Source organism: Dermacentor silvarum, chromosome 7 (genome assembly GCF_013339745.2).
Source record: "Dermacentor silvarum isolate Dsil-2018 chromosome 7, BIME_Dsil_1.4, whole genome shotgun sequence".
NCBI lineage: Eukaryota > Metazoa > Arthropoda > Arachnida > Ixodida > Ixodidae > Dermacentor > Dermacentor silvarum.
Genome location: NC_051160.1, coordinates 61,538,800 through 61,557,645, shown reverse-complemented (window position 1 = coordinate 61,557,645; position 18,846 = coordinate 61,538,800). Strand labels below are relative to the sequence as shown.

The following is an 18,846-nucleotide window of genomic DNA, read 5'->3' as shown; positions in this document are numbered from 1 at the left end:
TGGACCGTGCGCGGCGTATTTGCCACTGCATTCTTAATTTTTCATCAACTACAGCTTATCTTGCATATACCGCCTTTAGCGGAGTGCAACCGCCTCAGCTTTGAATGAATGAATTTAACTACTTGAAACGGCTCTCCGTCGGCTATGAGTCGACCCTGCGACTTCGAGCTCGGCAGACAAATGCCATAGCCACAGCAGCGATGCACTTCTCGTGAGACGCCACGGAATAACTTCGACTACTCTATATACAAGACGGGCAGTTTTGGAAAGCCTCATACTAAGGGGGACAAAATCGTGGCAATAAAAAAATCGATTATATATTCCGTATACCGAAGGGTTCCACACTGTCATTCCACGCGACTGGTTGCACACATCCCCGCGTAAATTAAGGGCTGAAAAGACGGAAAGGAAATGCGCAGTTATACGAGAACGAAACGAAATAAAAGCAGCTATACCCGGACACCCCGAAAAAAAGAGTTTTGAAGAACCCCGCCCCTAAAAAAATAAAAAAAGGCCCATACTATATGCTATACACACACATGGCGTTAAAGATAGATAGGAAGTATAGAAAAGAAACGAAGCACAACGAATTGTAGCGAAACAGTGCGGAAAGAGAAAAGGCGGCGTCAAACGCGGAAACAATATATGCCCCTTCCGTTTTCCGCAAACCGGTACGAGCGCAAATTCGATTCCAAAATGTCGAGACGAAAAGTCGATACGATTTTGCCGGCTCTATTGACTCGCGAATACCCGCAAAGAAATAATAAAAAAGAAAACCAATACCTGTCTGCTCCTTCCATCCCACAAATACCAAAATCAGCAACAGAAGCAGCTGAAGAAAAGAAAATAACAAAGAAAAAAAAATGGGCGCGTCCCTGAAAACGAGAGCATCGCTATGCACGTGCGAGCTGATGAGAAAAGGCGTACAACGTTCAAAGGAACGGTTCGCGCAGATCACGGCCGGGTCCCCGGCCCTTTGCACATCGGTATTACTGTCCCCCGAGAGAATGTCCGCCAAGTTCGACGAGCAAACAAGCGAATCAAACTTAAAAAAAGGGAGAAAAAGGAGGAATAGAAATCGTGCACCGCTAGAGAATTCGATTAGCGGGCTCTAGCCGGGAAAAACCGGGAGCAGGGGGGGGGGGGGGGTCCGCTACATGACATCATGTTTTCCCTCTCTCCCAAACCCCTCGCGCGCCGACCTCTGGCCTTAAAAATGAAAGACAGAAAGAAAGAACAAAAACGCACACGGAGCCCATGCGGGGAGAATGCGTACGTCAGCGCGCAGGCGCCAAAGAAAGTCGATCTGCCCGATCCTCCCCCCCCCCTCTTCGCTTTCCCCACGTGTCCCCCAACCCCCTTCCCCGTTTCCCTACAGCGCTCCCACTCTAGCTGCGTCCGTAAATTGCGTGCAGCGCTGTCGAAGCTACAGAACCGCCGATCAGGACAGCCAACTTAACTATATGTAACGTGCCAACATGACAGTTACGGAATCGTTAATTCTCGTCGACTGATGGATAACCAACGAGTACGTACGTATGTCCTCTGTAAGGAAGAAAAAAAAAGAGGGGGGGGGGGGCGTAGACGACGCTCGATGAGTCGCGATGCGAGTTCAGTGACGCATCGAGTTTTGAAGCAAACAGTACAACCGCCCGATGGCTATGGCGCATGGATTTGTCTCATCTTCGTGCTTGCGGATTCAGACGTTCTTGCGGCTTCATTTGCTACGCTTGATCTGCTTTCGCAGGCCTCAATTTCAAAGCAATCTATACTATACGTAAACTGAGAAGGTGATAAGACTCTGCGAACACGCATAATCGATGCTAATGGCAGCGGTTCCGCATGGGTTACGTCCGTGGCGAAATGGATTCAATATCGGGCTTGCGTGCTAGAGGTTCTGCGTTCGAATCCAGGCTGTATCGGACAATCTTAATAATAATGTTTATTTAAGTACTTATAACGCAGTATACTTTCCTGAAAATGATGAACTTGTAAAGTCACGAAGCCGTTCGAAAGCCAGCTAGATAGGAGGAAGTTTAGGCAAATCCATGCGCTAACCATCCATGTACTAACCCATGCTGGCTAACCACCCTGCTTGAAAGATACCGTAGCCACTAGCGCTACATGTGCCTATAGTTGACTGTATGAAACTGTCACAGAGCACACAAGGATAGCTTCAACTGTTTGTTTAGTATCACGGCCTTTTTTTTTTTTTTGTCGCAGGCGCAAGACCAACAACCGCTGTGAACGTATAGCATCGTTCGTCGAAGCGGACGAACCAGCACGAGAGTACGAAATTGCCTTATACAGTCGAACCCGGATACATCGAACCCACATATAACGAATTATCGTGTATAACGAATAGCCGTAAACTCTCCTTGAACATTTTTGTAAAACATTTTTGTGATCCCCTTCAGATTCGATATATCCGGGTTGGACTGTAGTAGGTTCGCGAATAAAAGCACGGCCCAATAGCGCACACAACCTTCTTTTCTTTTTTCAGAGGCGACATTCATTCCCGCTGCGCGCAATAATCTGCAGTGAGTGTAGTGTAGACGTACTATACAGCGTTTCGCAAGGGAGCCGCCGCGGGCGAGTCGCTCCGAATCGTTTGCAGCCTGGCGCGCCGCTCTAACTCGGCCCGTTGAAAGGGAGAACGGCGAAGCGTAAGCGGTGACGTCACGCCACCGAAAATAAGTGGAGCGAAATGAGAGAAAAAAAAAAAAAACAATAAGCGACCGCACGCATGTGTCGTTCAGGTGGCAGTCGCTTTCCTAATGTGGGGAAGCGAAGGGGGGGGGGGGGGAGAGAAAACTTCGGCGCCCTGCGGTATGCCGCGTTTCCCCTTTTAGGGAGCAGCCGCGCCTGCGGCGCTTACTATATATATATATACATATACACGTACGTGGTGCGAGCCTGTCCTGGAATTCAAGCGCTCGGCACACAGGCGCGCCGTGAAAACTAATCTGCATATCTATCTATCTATCTATCTATCTATCTATCTATCTATCTATCTATCTATCTATCTATCTAAATTCGGACAACCTGTCTGCGTATGTAAATGAAAAGACGGAAACCCTCACGTAGCAATCACAGTGGCGACTTGGAGAAGTTATCGTCCATGCACGAGCCAAAACGCGCGTAACTGTCAGTTCGTAGCTTCTCTCACGCAGCATATCTATATCCCTACATCAAGATAGCTGATCTTAGACAACTGTGTGCGCGTGTAAATAACGGAAATTGTTTCAATTGGCATTTCCCTATCACACTTACAGATACACTCTATCGCCTTTCACCCGTGGCTCTTATTCCATTTAGCTACGTCCACCTTTCGCGAATGATCGCACTGCGGCTTTCCCAAAAGCTTCTTCGATATCTCAGCTCGCTCTTTCTATTCGCAGATTAACAGCCCGTTTTACAACGTATTCAAACAAGTCCAACGGGTTCTCTAGCTTTTCCTCAGCAGAGGCCAAATCGCATCTGCAACTCGACGTTGTCAAATTTCTAGCTGTTTCATTTCGGCCTTGACCAAGGACGATCTGAATTTCCATTGTCGCGCCGTGCGCCGGCCACGCCATTCCTAAATCGATCGGCCGTTCGGACAGTAAAACAGAATACCGTTTGAATCATTTCCCAGGATTTAACTCTGCAGTTAAATCTTGCTCCCTAGTATCCTCCTGGTTAGTTCAGTCGATTACCGACTGAACTAACCAGGAGGATACTCGTACTAGGGATGGGCAGTCGATAGACTGGCGCCGCCGGGTTCGAACTTTCGACCTGGAAGAATTATTCTCCGGCTAAGAAGCCTTTCGGAAGGAACTTGTATGGGCTTCTCTTCTACAGCCTCTGTGGTCGAAAATCGAAGCCACGACCAAGCGCTCAAGATCAGAAGGTCGATTGGATCACGCAATGGCGGAATACATCGCGCGCTCAGCGATCACTGAGCGCGCGATCATCTCGGAGGCCATTGTCGTTTATGTGATCTCTTATAACTGCGACAGACGCTCTGGGAGAGCTGTTGCGAGCACGGTCATTTCGACAGGGAGGCGCAGGGCGTAGAGCGCGATTGTTGCCGGCACAGATCGTGTACAGCGGGTGCAGACTTCGTGCTGCAGGCGTGTGACTGACCATATACGTGTCTCGCATACGAAACGACGCAACGAGTCCACACGAGCCGCCCAGAGCGCGCAATCTGCCCCAATAATTACGTGCAGCGAAGGCAGCTGTCGAATAAGTTTCTTCGTGAAGGACGCTCAGTTACGAAAGATTCGCGCCATATATCACTCCGATAGCTAGGCTTCTTTCTTTCCGTCGTTAATTTAGAAATCGACACCTTCCGGTGCACCCATTTCAAACTCGGTGAGAGAAAAAAAGAAAGGAAGTTGGTATACGCAGTTTCTTGGCAGAAGCGTAGTCTTTCTCAGAAACAACAACAGCAGGCGTGGCTATATACTCGTATGCCTACACTCGGACCTTCGCAGTGTACTGCACGTAAGTCATGCTTTCCAAGGCTTCAGAGTGAGCGGAGAGGGTGTTCCGTTATTCGTCCGGCTGCTGATAATGAGCGGTTGTTTCGTCACGGCTACGTCCTGTATTTGATCACGTGAGAGAAAAAAGGTAAAGAAAAGGTGGAGATGAACAGGGAAAAAAAGGGGGAGAGGACATTTCACCGCGTTCTGTTGGCATACCTCCCTGCTTTTACCCTGCCAAGCCCTTTCGATTTTAGTCACTCGCGTCCAGCAGTCCTTTCTCGCAATCTGAATCGCATTCCCTAACGGTTAAAGACATAAGCACGACGTAGCGGCTAGCTTCTGTGTTGTTCGAATGTGCTCAAAACTATACGACGGACGATTTGTGTGAAAAAATAAAATAAAAAGAAACTACCTCTATTTCACTGTAACGTTTTAGAATAATATATCGCAGCCATACGGTTATTTACAATGTGTAACCTGCAAATGTTATCGGTCTCCCCCAACACTGAAAGAAAAAAAAAAATGAAAATGACGGTGGTATACCACACCTAGCGTTGATGCATGTCCCATTATTAATACGAAGGCAACGCTGCAGCATCAGCGGCTGCGCCGCAATGCACGCATCGGGAATGACGCAGCAAGCTTACGTCGCATTACCAACGCGCTATACTTCCCCTGTTGCCAGCCTTTTTTTTTTTTTTTTCAACTTCAACCGCTGCATAAGGGTGAAAAGCCGGATAGCGGCGGCGGCTCTTCTAATACACGAGCAAGCCAGGAAGGCATGCACGCACGCATGCATGCATGCCAGCCAGGGAGGGCCATAAACGTCGCTCACGCCCTAAAAAGCTCGCGACCAAACTCGATCGTCGGGCTATAAAACGGGCAACCGACCCCCCAACCTCCGGTTGGCCGCATGCACGGGCCACACCGCGAGCCTGCAGCCAAGCCAAGCCCTCGGTCGAGAGCTAAGCCTACGCGCACGACAGATATATAATGGAGGTGGGGGGGGGGGGGGGCGCAATTCAAGCGAGACGCAAGGATGGGTGGGTGGATGGGTGGACGCGTGGGCGAGACCGCGCGTGGCGCGCCCCGCGCGCGCGCGGTTCATGCTTGCGAAACGCCGTAAATCTGTCGAAGCAGACGACACCGCCGCACTCGCAAGGCGCAACGCCGTCTGGAACACAGCAGACGACACTTTTACGGTGGTGGCGCGCGCGGCGCGGCGCGTTTATACGCGAAAATGCGAGAGCGAATTACAGGAATGGAACGGTTCACTGAGCTCGTGCATATAGGGGGCGCCCCGGGCGAGCTGGTTATGGCCCCGAACGGCGAAAACGAAGCTTTAAAACGCGCAGCTTTTAGACAAAGAGACGACAAAAAACAGACCGACGACCACTAACAGCAAACAAATTGAAGTTTCTATAACACGAAACCTCTGGGCTACTGGCGTACGCAGAAACGTTTGCTGCATCGTAGAATTCCTATATACACGGTAAACAATTACTTCAGTATTTCATTCTCAACCACTTCGTCGAGTTTTTCCAGAGGAATATTACTCAAAACAGCGACTCGGAATGACTCTTAAAGAGCCTCTCTGATGCAGTTGCTAAACTTTCGATTTCATTTTTTTTTTTTCACTCTTTTCGCCCTTTATCATCTAGGCTTGGACACACGCCGGTCAGTCGCTTCAACGAATGATAAGAATGTACAGTGAACTCTCGTTATAACGAAATCTCTTTATTGTATAGAAATTTATTTCCCAGTCCCGGCTGCAGTGCATGCACTTCTGCAGCATATATTGCAATGACCGTTTGCTTTTCTTTGTGCCAACCCGGAGAGGAAGACAACCATGCATACGGAAGCCACTCCGCCACGCGGCAACATTTTCTTGGGACCAACTGCATCACTTAATCGGGTGTACGTGAACTTGAGCGAGCTCCCAATTCACCTTAAACTCGCTATTACGTCCTGTCCGTAACGCGCTTTTGCAAGTTTTGTAACTGCAGTAAGCAGGGAAACTTCGGCTAGTTGGCCAACGTCCATACTTGACAAAAAAAAGCGCAAAGTCAGACAAGGACGCGCATAACCTTTCTTATAATCCTCGTCTGCGATGTGGCACTGTTTTGACAAGCACCAGTAACACGTATCGCGTGACAGTAAACATGCGAGGCAGCTGCTCAAGGACGTCAGCGGAATTTCGCCGCTGTATACATAATGTCACCACGAAGACTCGGCCACTAACCAATGCGAGTTGGTTTCAATGCATGCGCGACCTAGCGGGCTGTTCCAAGTGAGCGTACGTCCCACGTTACACAGTGGCTCTCTTAGAGCCTCCCCGCTTTTAACGAAATGCCATTTATAACAAAGTTCACTTCCGGTCCCAATGACTTCCTCTTAGCGAGAGAGAGATAGAGAAGGGAGGAAGGAAAGGCAGGGAGGTTAACCAGACTTAGTCCAGTTTGCCACCCTACACACGTGAGGAAGGGGGAGTGAAAAAACTAGGGTGGGAAGACACGAGCCTTGATCGTATACGTTCACTTGCACTAAAGCTATAGGTGCAGCATCCTCTACAGTCGGGCACTCAAGTCTGTTGACTTCAAGTACTGAAGAGCTCGAATGGCTTTCTGGGCTTTACGAGTTGTGAGGCCAGGCTCCCAACATCTTTGCTTGATAGCCTATCGTCCAGTCCATTCAAGGCACACGGTGGGAGTTTATTGGTATGTGCGTTGTGTGTGCAGAAGAACGAATGACTAATACACAAGCCGATTGCATGCAGGTGCGTCGTGGCCAACGTCACGAAATGAAGTCACATGTCTATATAGCTGACGAAAGCGCCGCTACCACCCGCAGGGCGGCGCCACCAGCGACGGTGAGAACGGCACATCCAGTGACCTAATCGAATGCACCCCTCCCTCGATGACTATACCCGAGAGATAAAGCAAGCACTCGACGCTGTGTACGGGGGGAGGGGGGGCTCCAACACAGCAGCCATGCCAACGCACGCGCGAGCCAAGCGTTAATCATCGTCCAGAGACGACTTTGTCCGCTAGAGCGCGGCCAGTAGCCAAAATCGAAACCCTCGTGCTACACCGCGAAATCTCGATCGGAGGAGGGGGGGTTGCCAGGTCGTAAATACGCGGTACTTGGAACGGCGCGCGACAGCAAACATGGCGACTAGGGAGGGCGCGACGAAGACGACAGTGCTGGGATAACGAACAGCGTGTCAAAGGAAGCCGTCGCCGCGTTGCAGTGACGTCAGAAGCCATGCATCAGTGACGAGGCACGCGCGCTATAACGAGGCAGGGCGTCTAGCTGCTCCGTCATTTCGCGGCTGCGGCAGTGAATTACGGGATTAATGTGCGATAACAGGTGTACACGTTTAAACTCTCGCATAGATATTCCAGCAAAAACTGCAGTGTATAGGCAACTCCACTTTAGAGTTAATTCGCCCGGGCGCAGCAGAAAACACGCAACAGCTCACGTTCCCGGTGATATATAGTAACGGCTAAGGCATTCGCCACGATCCTGCAAGGCGATGAACACACCCGTAGAGCTATAGGACGCTTACTCTAATTAACGTAAGTGCCCCTCAACAAGTAACAACATTTCTTTTTAATTCATTTTTCCACTTCTATAGCAGCGTTACGCATAGCGCAGTCCTCAATTATGCTCGGCAGCACCAAGAACCCGACACAAGTCTACACAAGAACTTCCCAAAGCAGCCGCCCAAGTTTCGCATTTCTCTTTGCCGATTGACCACTGCTGCCCAAGCGAAGTCTCCGATACACCGGAAGGCAGTGCAGTCGAGCCCGGATATATCGAACCCACGTATAACGAATTATTGTGTATAACGGACAGCAGTAAAATCCCATTGAAAAGTCTTGTATAACATTTTTATTTTGATATATCGAATTACCTATATATCGAACTTTTTTGTGGATCCCCTTCAGATTCGATATATCCGGGTTCGACTACATAACCATAGACCACTTGCACAAACGTTGTCTCACCTCCCAAATTACTCACTACGGTGACAAGAAAGAAAGAAAGAAAGAAAGAAAGAAAGAAAGAAAGAAAGAAAGAAAGAAAGAAAGAAAGAAAGAACGCGGAATTAAAGAAGGCCGGCCGGGATCCGCAACACGGGCGGGGGTGTCCGAGTATGGGAGGGGGGGGGGGGGGGGGGCGGTACGTATATATGCGTCAGGCGAAGAACCATGATTAATCGCTCGCCGCACAGCCAGCACTCTAGCGGCCCGGCAGAGAGCTTGGCTTCGCCGTCAGAAAGTCGCGTTTCCTATTTCAGGATTCGGCGGCGACGAGCTAGGGGTGTAATGTAACCACGCGCGGGTACGGGAGGAGATTTAATCGTGGCTCGCGCGTGGTACGAAGAAATAAACTATAAGCGCACGTAAGGCGCTGCGGAGGATAAATGACTCTCCCACACACACGCACGGTAACCCCTGCGTACTTTTTTTTTTTATGCGTATATCGAGATATAACACTTGGGAGGAACGGGGATTATACAAAACTTCCACTCTATAGATCGTAAGCCCTGTATAACGGAAAGCCGCCGCTTTCCCCAGGAGAGGGCCGCGAATATTAAGAAGAGCCCGCCATCAATTAATCCTCGCAAATCTATAACGGGGTAGCCCGGTAGTGCCAAAAGAAAAAAAAAAAAAGTTGCACTTCGATGTTTATATATGTTAACGCTGCAACGACCGCACCTTGCTAATTCCGCCGCTGGGTGATCTTTATAACATCGAGATGTCGATGTTTGTTTCGCGTGCCGCGCTACATTCCGCCACATTCGTGACGAAATGGAGAGAGAGAGAGAGGAGAAGAAGAAGAAGAAGAAGAAAGGCATGGAAGTTAACCAGAGCTACAGTTCCTGTTGACACCGACAGCTAACGGCTTGATCAGGCGGCGAGGCTGTGGCTAGTGTCATCCGCTATATACTGCAGCTATGGCTCGCCGAGTCAAACAAGCTTCGCGTCATTTAGATTCCAACAGTGGTTGGATCTGCGTGTTTTCTTCTTTTTCTTTTTTAAAGTTTTTTTTTTTTTGCATTCGTTTTGCAACTCACCATCCAAAATTTAATACAACATAGATTAGTTCGCACCCTTATGCGAGACTTCTGCCGCTGTTCTTGTTTTTTTTTTCTTGTTTTTTTCTTCCACGAAGGGGACGAATCAAATAACACAAAAACGGTCAGGAGCGAAGGGGCGCCCCGCGGACAGCTGTCCTGCAATTGAAACTGACAGCTGACGCAAAGGCGAAGAAGAAGAAAAAAAAATCGTGAGAGCACGATTAAAGCTAGACACCGTAATTAGAGTCACCGTAATTAGTAGAGGTACACATAGATCCCTTTCTGACAGACAGTCCCCCTTTTTTATTCCCCCTCTCATCGCTTCAATATATGTGCGCTTTTTGTTGCCCTCGCGCCAATGAACTGACAAGTTGTAGTCTCGTTTCACCGCGTGGTGGCGCTGGTTCGAGCGATTTATTTTACACGTTGCTATTTAATGACCCCCCTCCCCCTCCCTCTCTCTCTGTTTGTCTCTCTCCAATATCTCACCATTAAGAGGTACAAAAGATCAACGACCCGAGATGGAGACAAACCGGGCCTGAACGACCACTCGATATAGTGCATCAGCAAACGAAGGTATCCTTTGGGAACGGTGCCGTTATTGAGTACAAGTACAGACATGAAATTATATGCACGTGCGTGAACTGACGCGAACTTAATTGTAATTAGGAGAAAAACAAATGGAGCTGGGCACGCCACGTAATGCCTATAGGATGGATAACCGGTGGACCATTAGAGTCACAGAATGGATACCAAGAGAAGGGAAGCGCAGTCAAGGACGTCAGAAGACTAGGTGGGGTGATGAAATTAGGAAATTTGCAGGTGCAAGTTGAAATCAGCTAGCGCAAGACAGGGGGTAATTGGAGATCGCGTCGCCCTGCAGTGGACAGAAATAGAGGCTGATAATGAACTTACGCGTATGTATGCGTAATTCATGGACACAAAGATAAAAAGAAAATCCGAATAAATTATGGAGTTTTACGAGCCAAAACCACGATCTGATTTGTGAGGCACGCCGTAGTGGGAGACTCCGGATTATTTTTGACCACCTGGGGTTCTTTAATAACGTGCACCTAAATTTAGATACACGAGCGCGTTTGCCTTCCGCCTCCATCGGAATGCGACCGCGGCGGCCGGGATTTGATCCCGCGACCTCGGGCCTATAGCAGCGCACCAACGCCATAGCCCCAACACAAAGAGTATTTCTTACTAATGCTGTCGTGATTCTGAAGTAGCTGTGGAAAGGCTAACTCGTAAATTACACGTAAACAAAAAGTTTATATTTGATGTCCATGGTTGTTTGGCTTACAAAAAGAATAACGGGCAAGAAGAGATGACACAAGTGGCGTATCGGCCCTTCTTGTACCGCGTCAGTTATTCGCGCATGCGCAAGCTGAACGTAAACCAGCTCGTCCAGTTCTCCGTAACTCTCGCGAAGAAATAAAGAACCCCGGCAGTGACGCAGCCAAACGAGAGCAAAAGAGGTACACAGACATTCGATTTTAACGGGTGCCACTGAATACGTATGCCCAGTCACGTCACTGGCATGCTGCTGTACGGATGACGATGATGCCATATGAGACGGCCCACTCATACAATACAGTGCATGCGCGCGCGCACAGCATACACAACTTAGCTGCCTGTTGTAACGAAGGCAAATTGATCACGAGGAGCAGGAGAGGAGTTCCGCGGAAAAGAATTCCGGAAACGCCGAGCACACGTTTCCGGAATACGCGCTTCCGCGAATAAGGAAACCTGAACGTGATGAAAAAGCGGCCGCCGTAATGCTAGCTTCGCCTCATGGCAACAACGCCGAGAGGCAAAGCCGGATTAGCGCCGACAACCTCGAAATGGCTCTCTGGCTGGCGGGCGGAGGGGGCGGGGAGATACGCGCATTTGCTTCCACGCTTACGCTGCGTACGATCCCGAAGTGCGCAGTCAGCACCGTGCGAGGGTGTCCTACACAATTAGAATTAGAATTAATAAAGAACGCACAATCCGAACCAAACTGAAACTTCTGAAACTAACTGAAACTTGTTCGGGGTAATTTATACTTGCGAGTATTTGCTCCTGTATGTTTTTTTTTTCACCTTTTTTTTTTTTTAATCTTCATACAGCCAGCCAGCTCAGGCCTCAACTAAAGAGTCACAGCCCTTTGAGTTATCGTACGCAAGTTTTATTCCCCGATTTCTTGCTTGCCGCCACCGACGCAGCCACCATACACTTTGACTGGACCAGGCTGTCTGGCCTAGTAAGCTGGGCGGATCCCAGAGGCCACGTGACCGGAAGTGGTGACTCAGCGGGCCGATCCAGATACCAGTGCACCATACGCGCGTCCCTCGCAACGATCTCAAAGTTTGGATTGCATGCGCGGGCCGATCCCGGAGGCAGTGAAACTGCATACGTAGCACACACACGCCTCGTAGCATATTAACAGGTACAGAACTAACCAATAGATGCGTCTCCCCAGCAGAAAACATATCACAGCACCTACATATCGATAAGCTTATCGCTCGACTTTTACAATCATGCTCCGATATCGTTTCTATATATGCTCAGTTTTTCGCCAGCAGCGTTTCCTTCTCAGATACCCCATTCGACTATACTTTATCTTAGGATGCGCACATTATACGCGCTTTGTTGTTATTACAGAGATACTCGACTATCCGTACAGCATACACGTATCTAAAATTGAGCAAGTTGGTATATGCATTCATCTTACGGTTATTACAGCGCCCACACAGACGGGGGACAAAGAGAAGAAGTGCACGCATCGGACATGCGCTGACCAGTGCACTTCCAACTTGGTGAGCGCTGCAAGAACCAGAAAGACGAATACGCGCATCTCCAGTCGCTGCGAGCCGGCAGCTATATGCGCTATAAGGCCACCGAACCACCTTCGCCGCTTGTTTAAAATAACGACTTCCCGACAAAAAAGAACGAAAGAAAAGAAAGTAAAGAAAGGCACATATAATAATACAGAGGGTAGTGTCGTCGCCGCCGCCACCGCACGACTTTAGCCGTATAGACATTCGGAAATGGCTGCGTCACGCTCTACCGCACACTCCGTCGTGGCGCGGGCCAACTGCTGGAGGAATTATGTGTGCCACGACGACGGTATCAGTTGCTCTCGAATTTCCTTCCTTCCTTCTCGCTTTTAAGAACACTTTCCCGGAGCGCAGTCGGGCAGAGGAGCTTCCGCTGAAGGGAGAGTTTCGCGTCCGTCACGCCAGCTGCCTCGCAAGCCGCCCACTTATACGAGGACACAACTCAAAAGACAAAAAAACTGCAGTTGGCAACAAAGGCATACGGACCACGCGGGGTTGTCTTACTCCGCCAGCCAAGCAGAGAAGCAAACAAAATCGTTGTCGTGCCACCTTTTCAAAATGGCGTCGTACTTGATACGACTGTATACTTGTCGTAATTGCATGTACGTTTCACCATAATAGACGAGTGAAAACGTATAAAATTATGCGCTTATAATTCTATTTTTGCGGTTGCCACCTTGTTTAGGCAACAGGGAAAGCTTGAAGTACGAACTATTTGCAGCCTCGTGGAGGGATGGTAGCTGGTGGTTATGATCGAGGGCGTGGGCGGGGCTTCGCTACAGACTTAAGTTACATACGACTATATCCCTGATTGTGAGACGCTGATCACGAGAAAAGAAATTTACAGAAGAATAAAATTGGGTTGGAGTGCATACGGCAGGCATATTACCAAATCCTGACTGGGAGCTTACCACTGTCGTTGAAAAGAAAAGTGTACAATCATTGCATTCTACCGGTGCTAACATATGGGGCAGAAACTTGGAGGTTAACAAAGAAGCTCGAGAACAAGTTAGGGGAACGCACAAAGAGCGATGTAACGAAAAAAACGTCGCAGTTTCGCCCGTAAGGCGAAGCATCAATTGCGATAGCAAATTAGTAGAGAGCTATTCGGAGTAGAGATAGTAGTTTTATCGGCTGCATAAACTTGGGCACATTTGGACTAACTGAATTAACAAGCGTGGTGTCAGCGCGCACAAGCAAACAAGAATAGATCACACCGAATGACCGCAGACAACGACTGTCAAAACGCTGGCAGCAAGCGCAGCCGCCGCAGCGGGCGAATTGTTCGCGCGGTCAATCGCTTCAACGGAAACTGAGCAGCGAATGCACAGCGCATACAAAGGTCAGAGCCGTGTAGAGATAATAGACGGTGCGGGCGACGGCCACAGCCGCGCAAAGTACGAGCACAGTTGTTGGCAGAGTAGAAGCTGCGCCCCTACCCGCACCGCATTCCCGCTTTCTTACTTTCGCGTGGGAGATTGAGTGGCCAGTTCCCCTTGCGCCCGGTTGCAAGATAAGCATTTGGTGAAGCAGCGAAGCGCCGCCCCACCTCCCTCCCTCCTTCCCATACCCCCACGGCCTTTCGCGCGACGGTTGCGTTTGCTTTCCGCCGTGCGTTGGCTCTCCGTGATAGCGCGCGTCCCCCGCGCGCTTTCACTCGCGCATACGGCGCGCGGCGACGATTTTATCGCGCTTGTAATCTATACGGAACCTCACGGCGACGGCAGAAATCCGGTTGAAGTGTCCATATAATTTCTATCGCAATAAAATCTTAGGAGTAACGTTAAGAGACAGGAAGAGAGCAATGTGGATCAGAGAGAAAAGGGGGGGTAGCCGATATTCTATAGTTGACATTAAGTGGAAAAACTGGAGCTGGGCAGGCCATGTAATGCGTAGGATGGATAACCGGTGGACCACTAGAGTTACAGAATGGATACCAAGAGAAGGGAAGCGCAGTCGAGGACGGCAGAAAACTAGGTGGGGGTGATGAAGTTAGTAAATTTGCAGGCGCAAGTTGGAATCAGCTAGCGCAAGACAGGGGTACACTTGGAGATCGCAGGGAGAGGCCTTCGTCCTGCAGTGGACATAAATATAGGCTGATGATGATATACGTATACCACCTAAGACTAAAATCGCTAAACACGCAGACGACACAGACCACATCGCTCTTGTGGACGCCAGAGCGCACTACGTGCCGAGAGGCGTGCCGTTGCCATCGCGGAGGCCACGTCAGCTGATACGCTGCTCAGCTTCGGCGCTCTGACGAAAACTGGCGCAGAGAAGCTAATGACGTAGCCGATGGTGAACTTTTGATCGGAGATGTTGGCCTGGATGACTGCATTCATCACAGAATTACATTCCAACGCGCCGTTCCTTTTCGGGCATCGTCAATGGTCCGAGCGGCGCCCCGCCCAATGTTTTCGCACGGGATCACCCGGCTTTGAACCGCGGATGACACAAGCAGGGAAATGTAATCTGTAGAAAGGAATCCTGCACCAAAATAACTATTTGGGCAAGTCGGGGGTTAGGTTTACGGTACATGTTTGTTGGCGCAAGTTGTACGGAGCACGAATCAATTGGGAACAAGAAAGACAGAAGCGCCATCTGGCGCGGCGCTTCTCTTGTGTTTTTGTCCTGTTCCCTAGCTATACGCGCTCCGTCCGTACTTTGCGCCGAGAACGACACGTACAGTAAATCTATACCAGCCCAGAACGCTTTTTCTATAACCAAACAGTGAGGACATCCTATATATATTGCGTTTTTACTTAGGTGCTCGGGTGAACAGCTGCTCGTGCAGCTGACCACGCACATCTTAATAAAGAAAGAAAAAAAAAGAAAAAAAAAGAGAACGTCTATGCCCCGCATTCAGAATTTTCATGAGCACGCGAGTTTGTATATTCCATACGAGTCGATATGCATGTCACTGTTCACACGTGACAGTATGAGAGTGTGTAAGAACATAACGGTTTCCATACATAGGACCCCAATGTAGGGAAGCGAGATTATAGATATGTGACATATATATATACACCTGGCGCGGCAACTCAGTGGCTGTGGCATTACGCTGCTGAGCGCAAGGTCGGAGGTTTGATTCCCTGAAATATCGGTCGCATTTCGATGGAAGCGAAATACAAACAAAAAGAAGAAGAAGAACAAGAGAAAAACAACTAATTTACTCAGATTTTGGTGAACACTAAAGAATCTCAGGTGGTCAAAACAATGCTGTGCAGTTTCGGGACGTTAAACTACGCAAGTTAATATGCAACATACATTTCTTTTTCTTTCTTTCTTTTCGAAAGAGGCACTGATGACACATTCTCTTGTCTCTGTCACTGCATTTGCACCACGAAGCAAGGCACACAGCGTCATCTTCACTATCATTCTGGTTTCACGAGGAGCTTCACCATCGTTTTCATTTGGGTGAGTCTATTCTCCCGGCAGCCGGGAGAATTTCTGCAACGATTTTCTCCGACACTCAATTCCTATTGGCACTCGGAAGTCACGTGATAAACTGCCGGGAAAGACTACCTGCAGGTGTGCACGAAAGCCTGCAGGTGTGCCCTAACCTAATCTAACCTTGCGAGAGCCAATAGGAGGTGAGTGCCGGCAGAAATTCGTTTCAGAAAAAAAAAAATTGTGGGGTCTTACGTGCCAAAACCACGATCTGATTATGAGGCACGCCGTAGTGGAGGGCTCCGGAATAATTTGGACCACCTGGGGTTCTTTAACGTGCACCTAAAACCAAGTACACGGATGGTTTTGCATTTCGGCCCCAACGAAATGCGGCCGCCGTGGCTGAGATTGGATACCGCGAGCTCGTGCTTAGCAGCCCAACACCATAGCCACTAAGCAACCACGGCGGGTGTTTCAGAAATTGTCCCAGCTGCCGGGAGAATAGACACTGCTTCTTCATTTTTTCCCGTTAAGTGTTCATTTTACGAAGTGCCCTTACCACTCCTAAATTCACCCCGGACGTGTAAATTAACTATAGTGAAACTCTTCAAAAACAAGGGGAAGTATTTTTTCCCTCAATCTTTTCTCAACCTCAATTCGCCTCAATCTTTCGCTCAACAGAATGAATAACGAAAAAAATATACTGCGATTTGATCGTACAACCATCGACGCAAAACTCACCCATCGGGAACGCTGTGGCGTCGGCTCAACGAATCGCTGCCCGTCGCCAGCACCATGGGGCAGCAGAACATCCGCCAATCCCGTCACAGGAGCAACACAAGCACGCAAGTGCGCGCTAACACAAACACACACACACGTCACACGATGCACGCACAAACACAGCGCCGCCCCGCGAAAGGCCTGTTCTCTACGGGGCAACTCCCGGAGCACTATACAGGAAGACGTCCGGAGTTATCAGAGGAGGTCCGGAGTTATCGGATGAGCTCCGGAGTTATCGCTATCGACACTACGGGTGCGGTGACGTAGTCTCCAAACCCACGCGCAGCTTCAGCGTTCAGTTTCTCCCGAACACGTGGTCTATACGCCACAAAGCGTGAAACCAGCAAAGTCTGCGGCTGCGGCCACGAACACGGACTATACACTTGTCACACTGCGCATGCGCGGTAGCTCAGCAACGCGCGTCACGCGGTCGTCTTGCAGTGCAATCCTTTAGTAGCGAAGATGTTCCGTACAGGACACTGTTCGGCTTCGAGTCCGTCGCCTCGTACACGACAAACACGAGAGGCCAGGCGACAAACTTAACGAGAATAAAAACAACGATCCTCTGCTGAAATGCGCGCGTCCCAAGGCCTCAACGGGCCTTCAAGCACGCGATGGTCGATAGCGTACAAGCAAAGACCCGGCAACGAAGACGCCTACGGATGTTTCACGGGCGGCGTCCAGTCGATGCGTAACCACGCGTCCAAATTCCGTCGTCACAACAACTGAGAAGCCGTATAAAGGAAATGTCAACGCGAGTCGACCTTCTTTCCTTCGAGCGCTGGCTCTCTCTCCGCAGTCGCGTTTTTCGGCGATGAAAACGGTCGCGAAGTAGCAAAGAGCCTTACTGCGCAGTTAGTTCGCTAGCGGCGTAGGAAGAAGGAGACTTCGTTCAAGTGAGCAAATATACAACCTCGCGGTATTTAAATACGTATGCCGAAAAGGCAAAGCGACTCGACACTGAGGTCCACACGAAACCAAGTGGGGAAAACAAATACATCAGCTTCAAAACCGGAGCACAATCAAGACCACCGGTCGGCCACGAACGATAACCGAAGCCGAATGTCTCCTAGACCAAACAGCGTCGTCTCGTTTCCGTAGCGTGATCTAGCGGCACCACAAAATCTGCTTCAATTATGCTCGAACCAGTATACGAGGCACCACTTCAGATCGACGCAGAAAAAGATTTCAAAACAATGTTGAATCAATCCGCAAGTTCTTCACGTAACATTCTGCGAGGGTGTATGACTATGTGCATGCAAAAGCCAAACAACTGGGCAAGCATTCCAACGGTGTCCATCACAGGCGAGGTCTACTCAGTCCAAAACAACGGTGTTTCAACACGTCCGAGGCAGTCAGCGGAGTATACGAATAAGCGAGGTAATTCCTCCACGACGTGTTGACAGACAGGCGTATAAAACCTTTTCAGTCCGACTGAACACCACAGCTACTGCTATGGAAGGGAGCAGCTAGCAACATGTCATGTTCAAGCACTCGTATACTCACAAGATGCAATGATGGCAAGAAACCACGTGACCGTGACTAGAACTACGTAAAGGGCATATTACTACGCAAAGGACAGCACTACCGGTGCACAGTCCGTAGTACAAAGTCCGTCCGCCTATAGCGAACAACCTGGACTTTCTGCGCCTGGCGCGAAGCCGAAGGCCGTGTCAAAGACCTCAGCCAGCCGAAGAGCAGCAGCAGCGGTAGCAGACCGTCCGGACGTCAAAATAAGCGCGGAAACGTCTTCGTCGCCACGGCAACAGGCGGATGCTATCCCCCTCGCAGCCAATCAGTCGCATCTGCCGCCGTCTCCTGGGATACAGCAAGATCAGCGCGGTCCAGGACCTCGCATGGAACTCGAGAGAAACTCGACACCTCCGCGTGCACTCTTAATTTGCTTCACAGTTCACGTCGCTGAGGAAGAAAACCTATAAGCGAGAACACGCGAACAAAAAGAAGAAAAACTGAGACCAAGGGAAGAGCGGACCACGCCCATCGACAACGCGGAGGATCACGCCACTATTGGAGGCCGCTAGGCTTGAAGCGCACACAGTCAAGGAGGGCAATAATTCGAGGAAAGGGAGAGGCTGAGTGGAGAGAGAGGGTGAAGTACTGACCGAGGGATTCCGGTAGGTACAAGGCTGGCCTCGACGTTCACTTCCCTAATTTCGACCGCCCTTAATTAGGTTCGAGCAATCGGTGCACACCGACCGATACGAGCGCGCAGAAAATAAGAAAAAAAAAAAAGAAAGACAGAGAAAAGATCGAAGCTCCGTGAGAT

At 49.6% G+C, this 18,846-nt stretch overlaps 1 protein-coding gene across 2 annotated transcripts in view; it reads right to left on the bottom strand.

Annotated features, from left to right (window-relative positions):
- LOC119458107 (protein enabled) overlaps positions 1 to 18,846 on the bottom strand; it is a 162,353-nt gene that overhangs the window by 59,204 nt on the left and 84,303 nt on the right. The window contains exon 1 of one of the 2 annotated variants that reach the window (XM_037719926.2): positions 16,521 to 18,505. The exons of the other annotated variant lie outside the window; for it this stretch is intronic. Coding sequence (XP_037575854.1) covers positions 16,521 to 16,591 — 71 coding nt within the window. The 5' untranslated portion in view covers positions 16,592 to 18,505. Of the gene's footprint in view, positions 1 to 16,520; positions 18,506 to 18,846 lie in introns of those variants that run through there. 2 annotated transcript variants of the gene reach the window in all.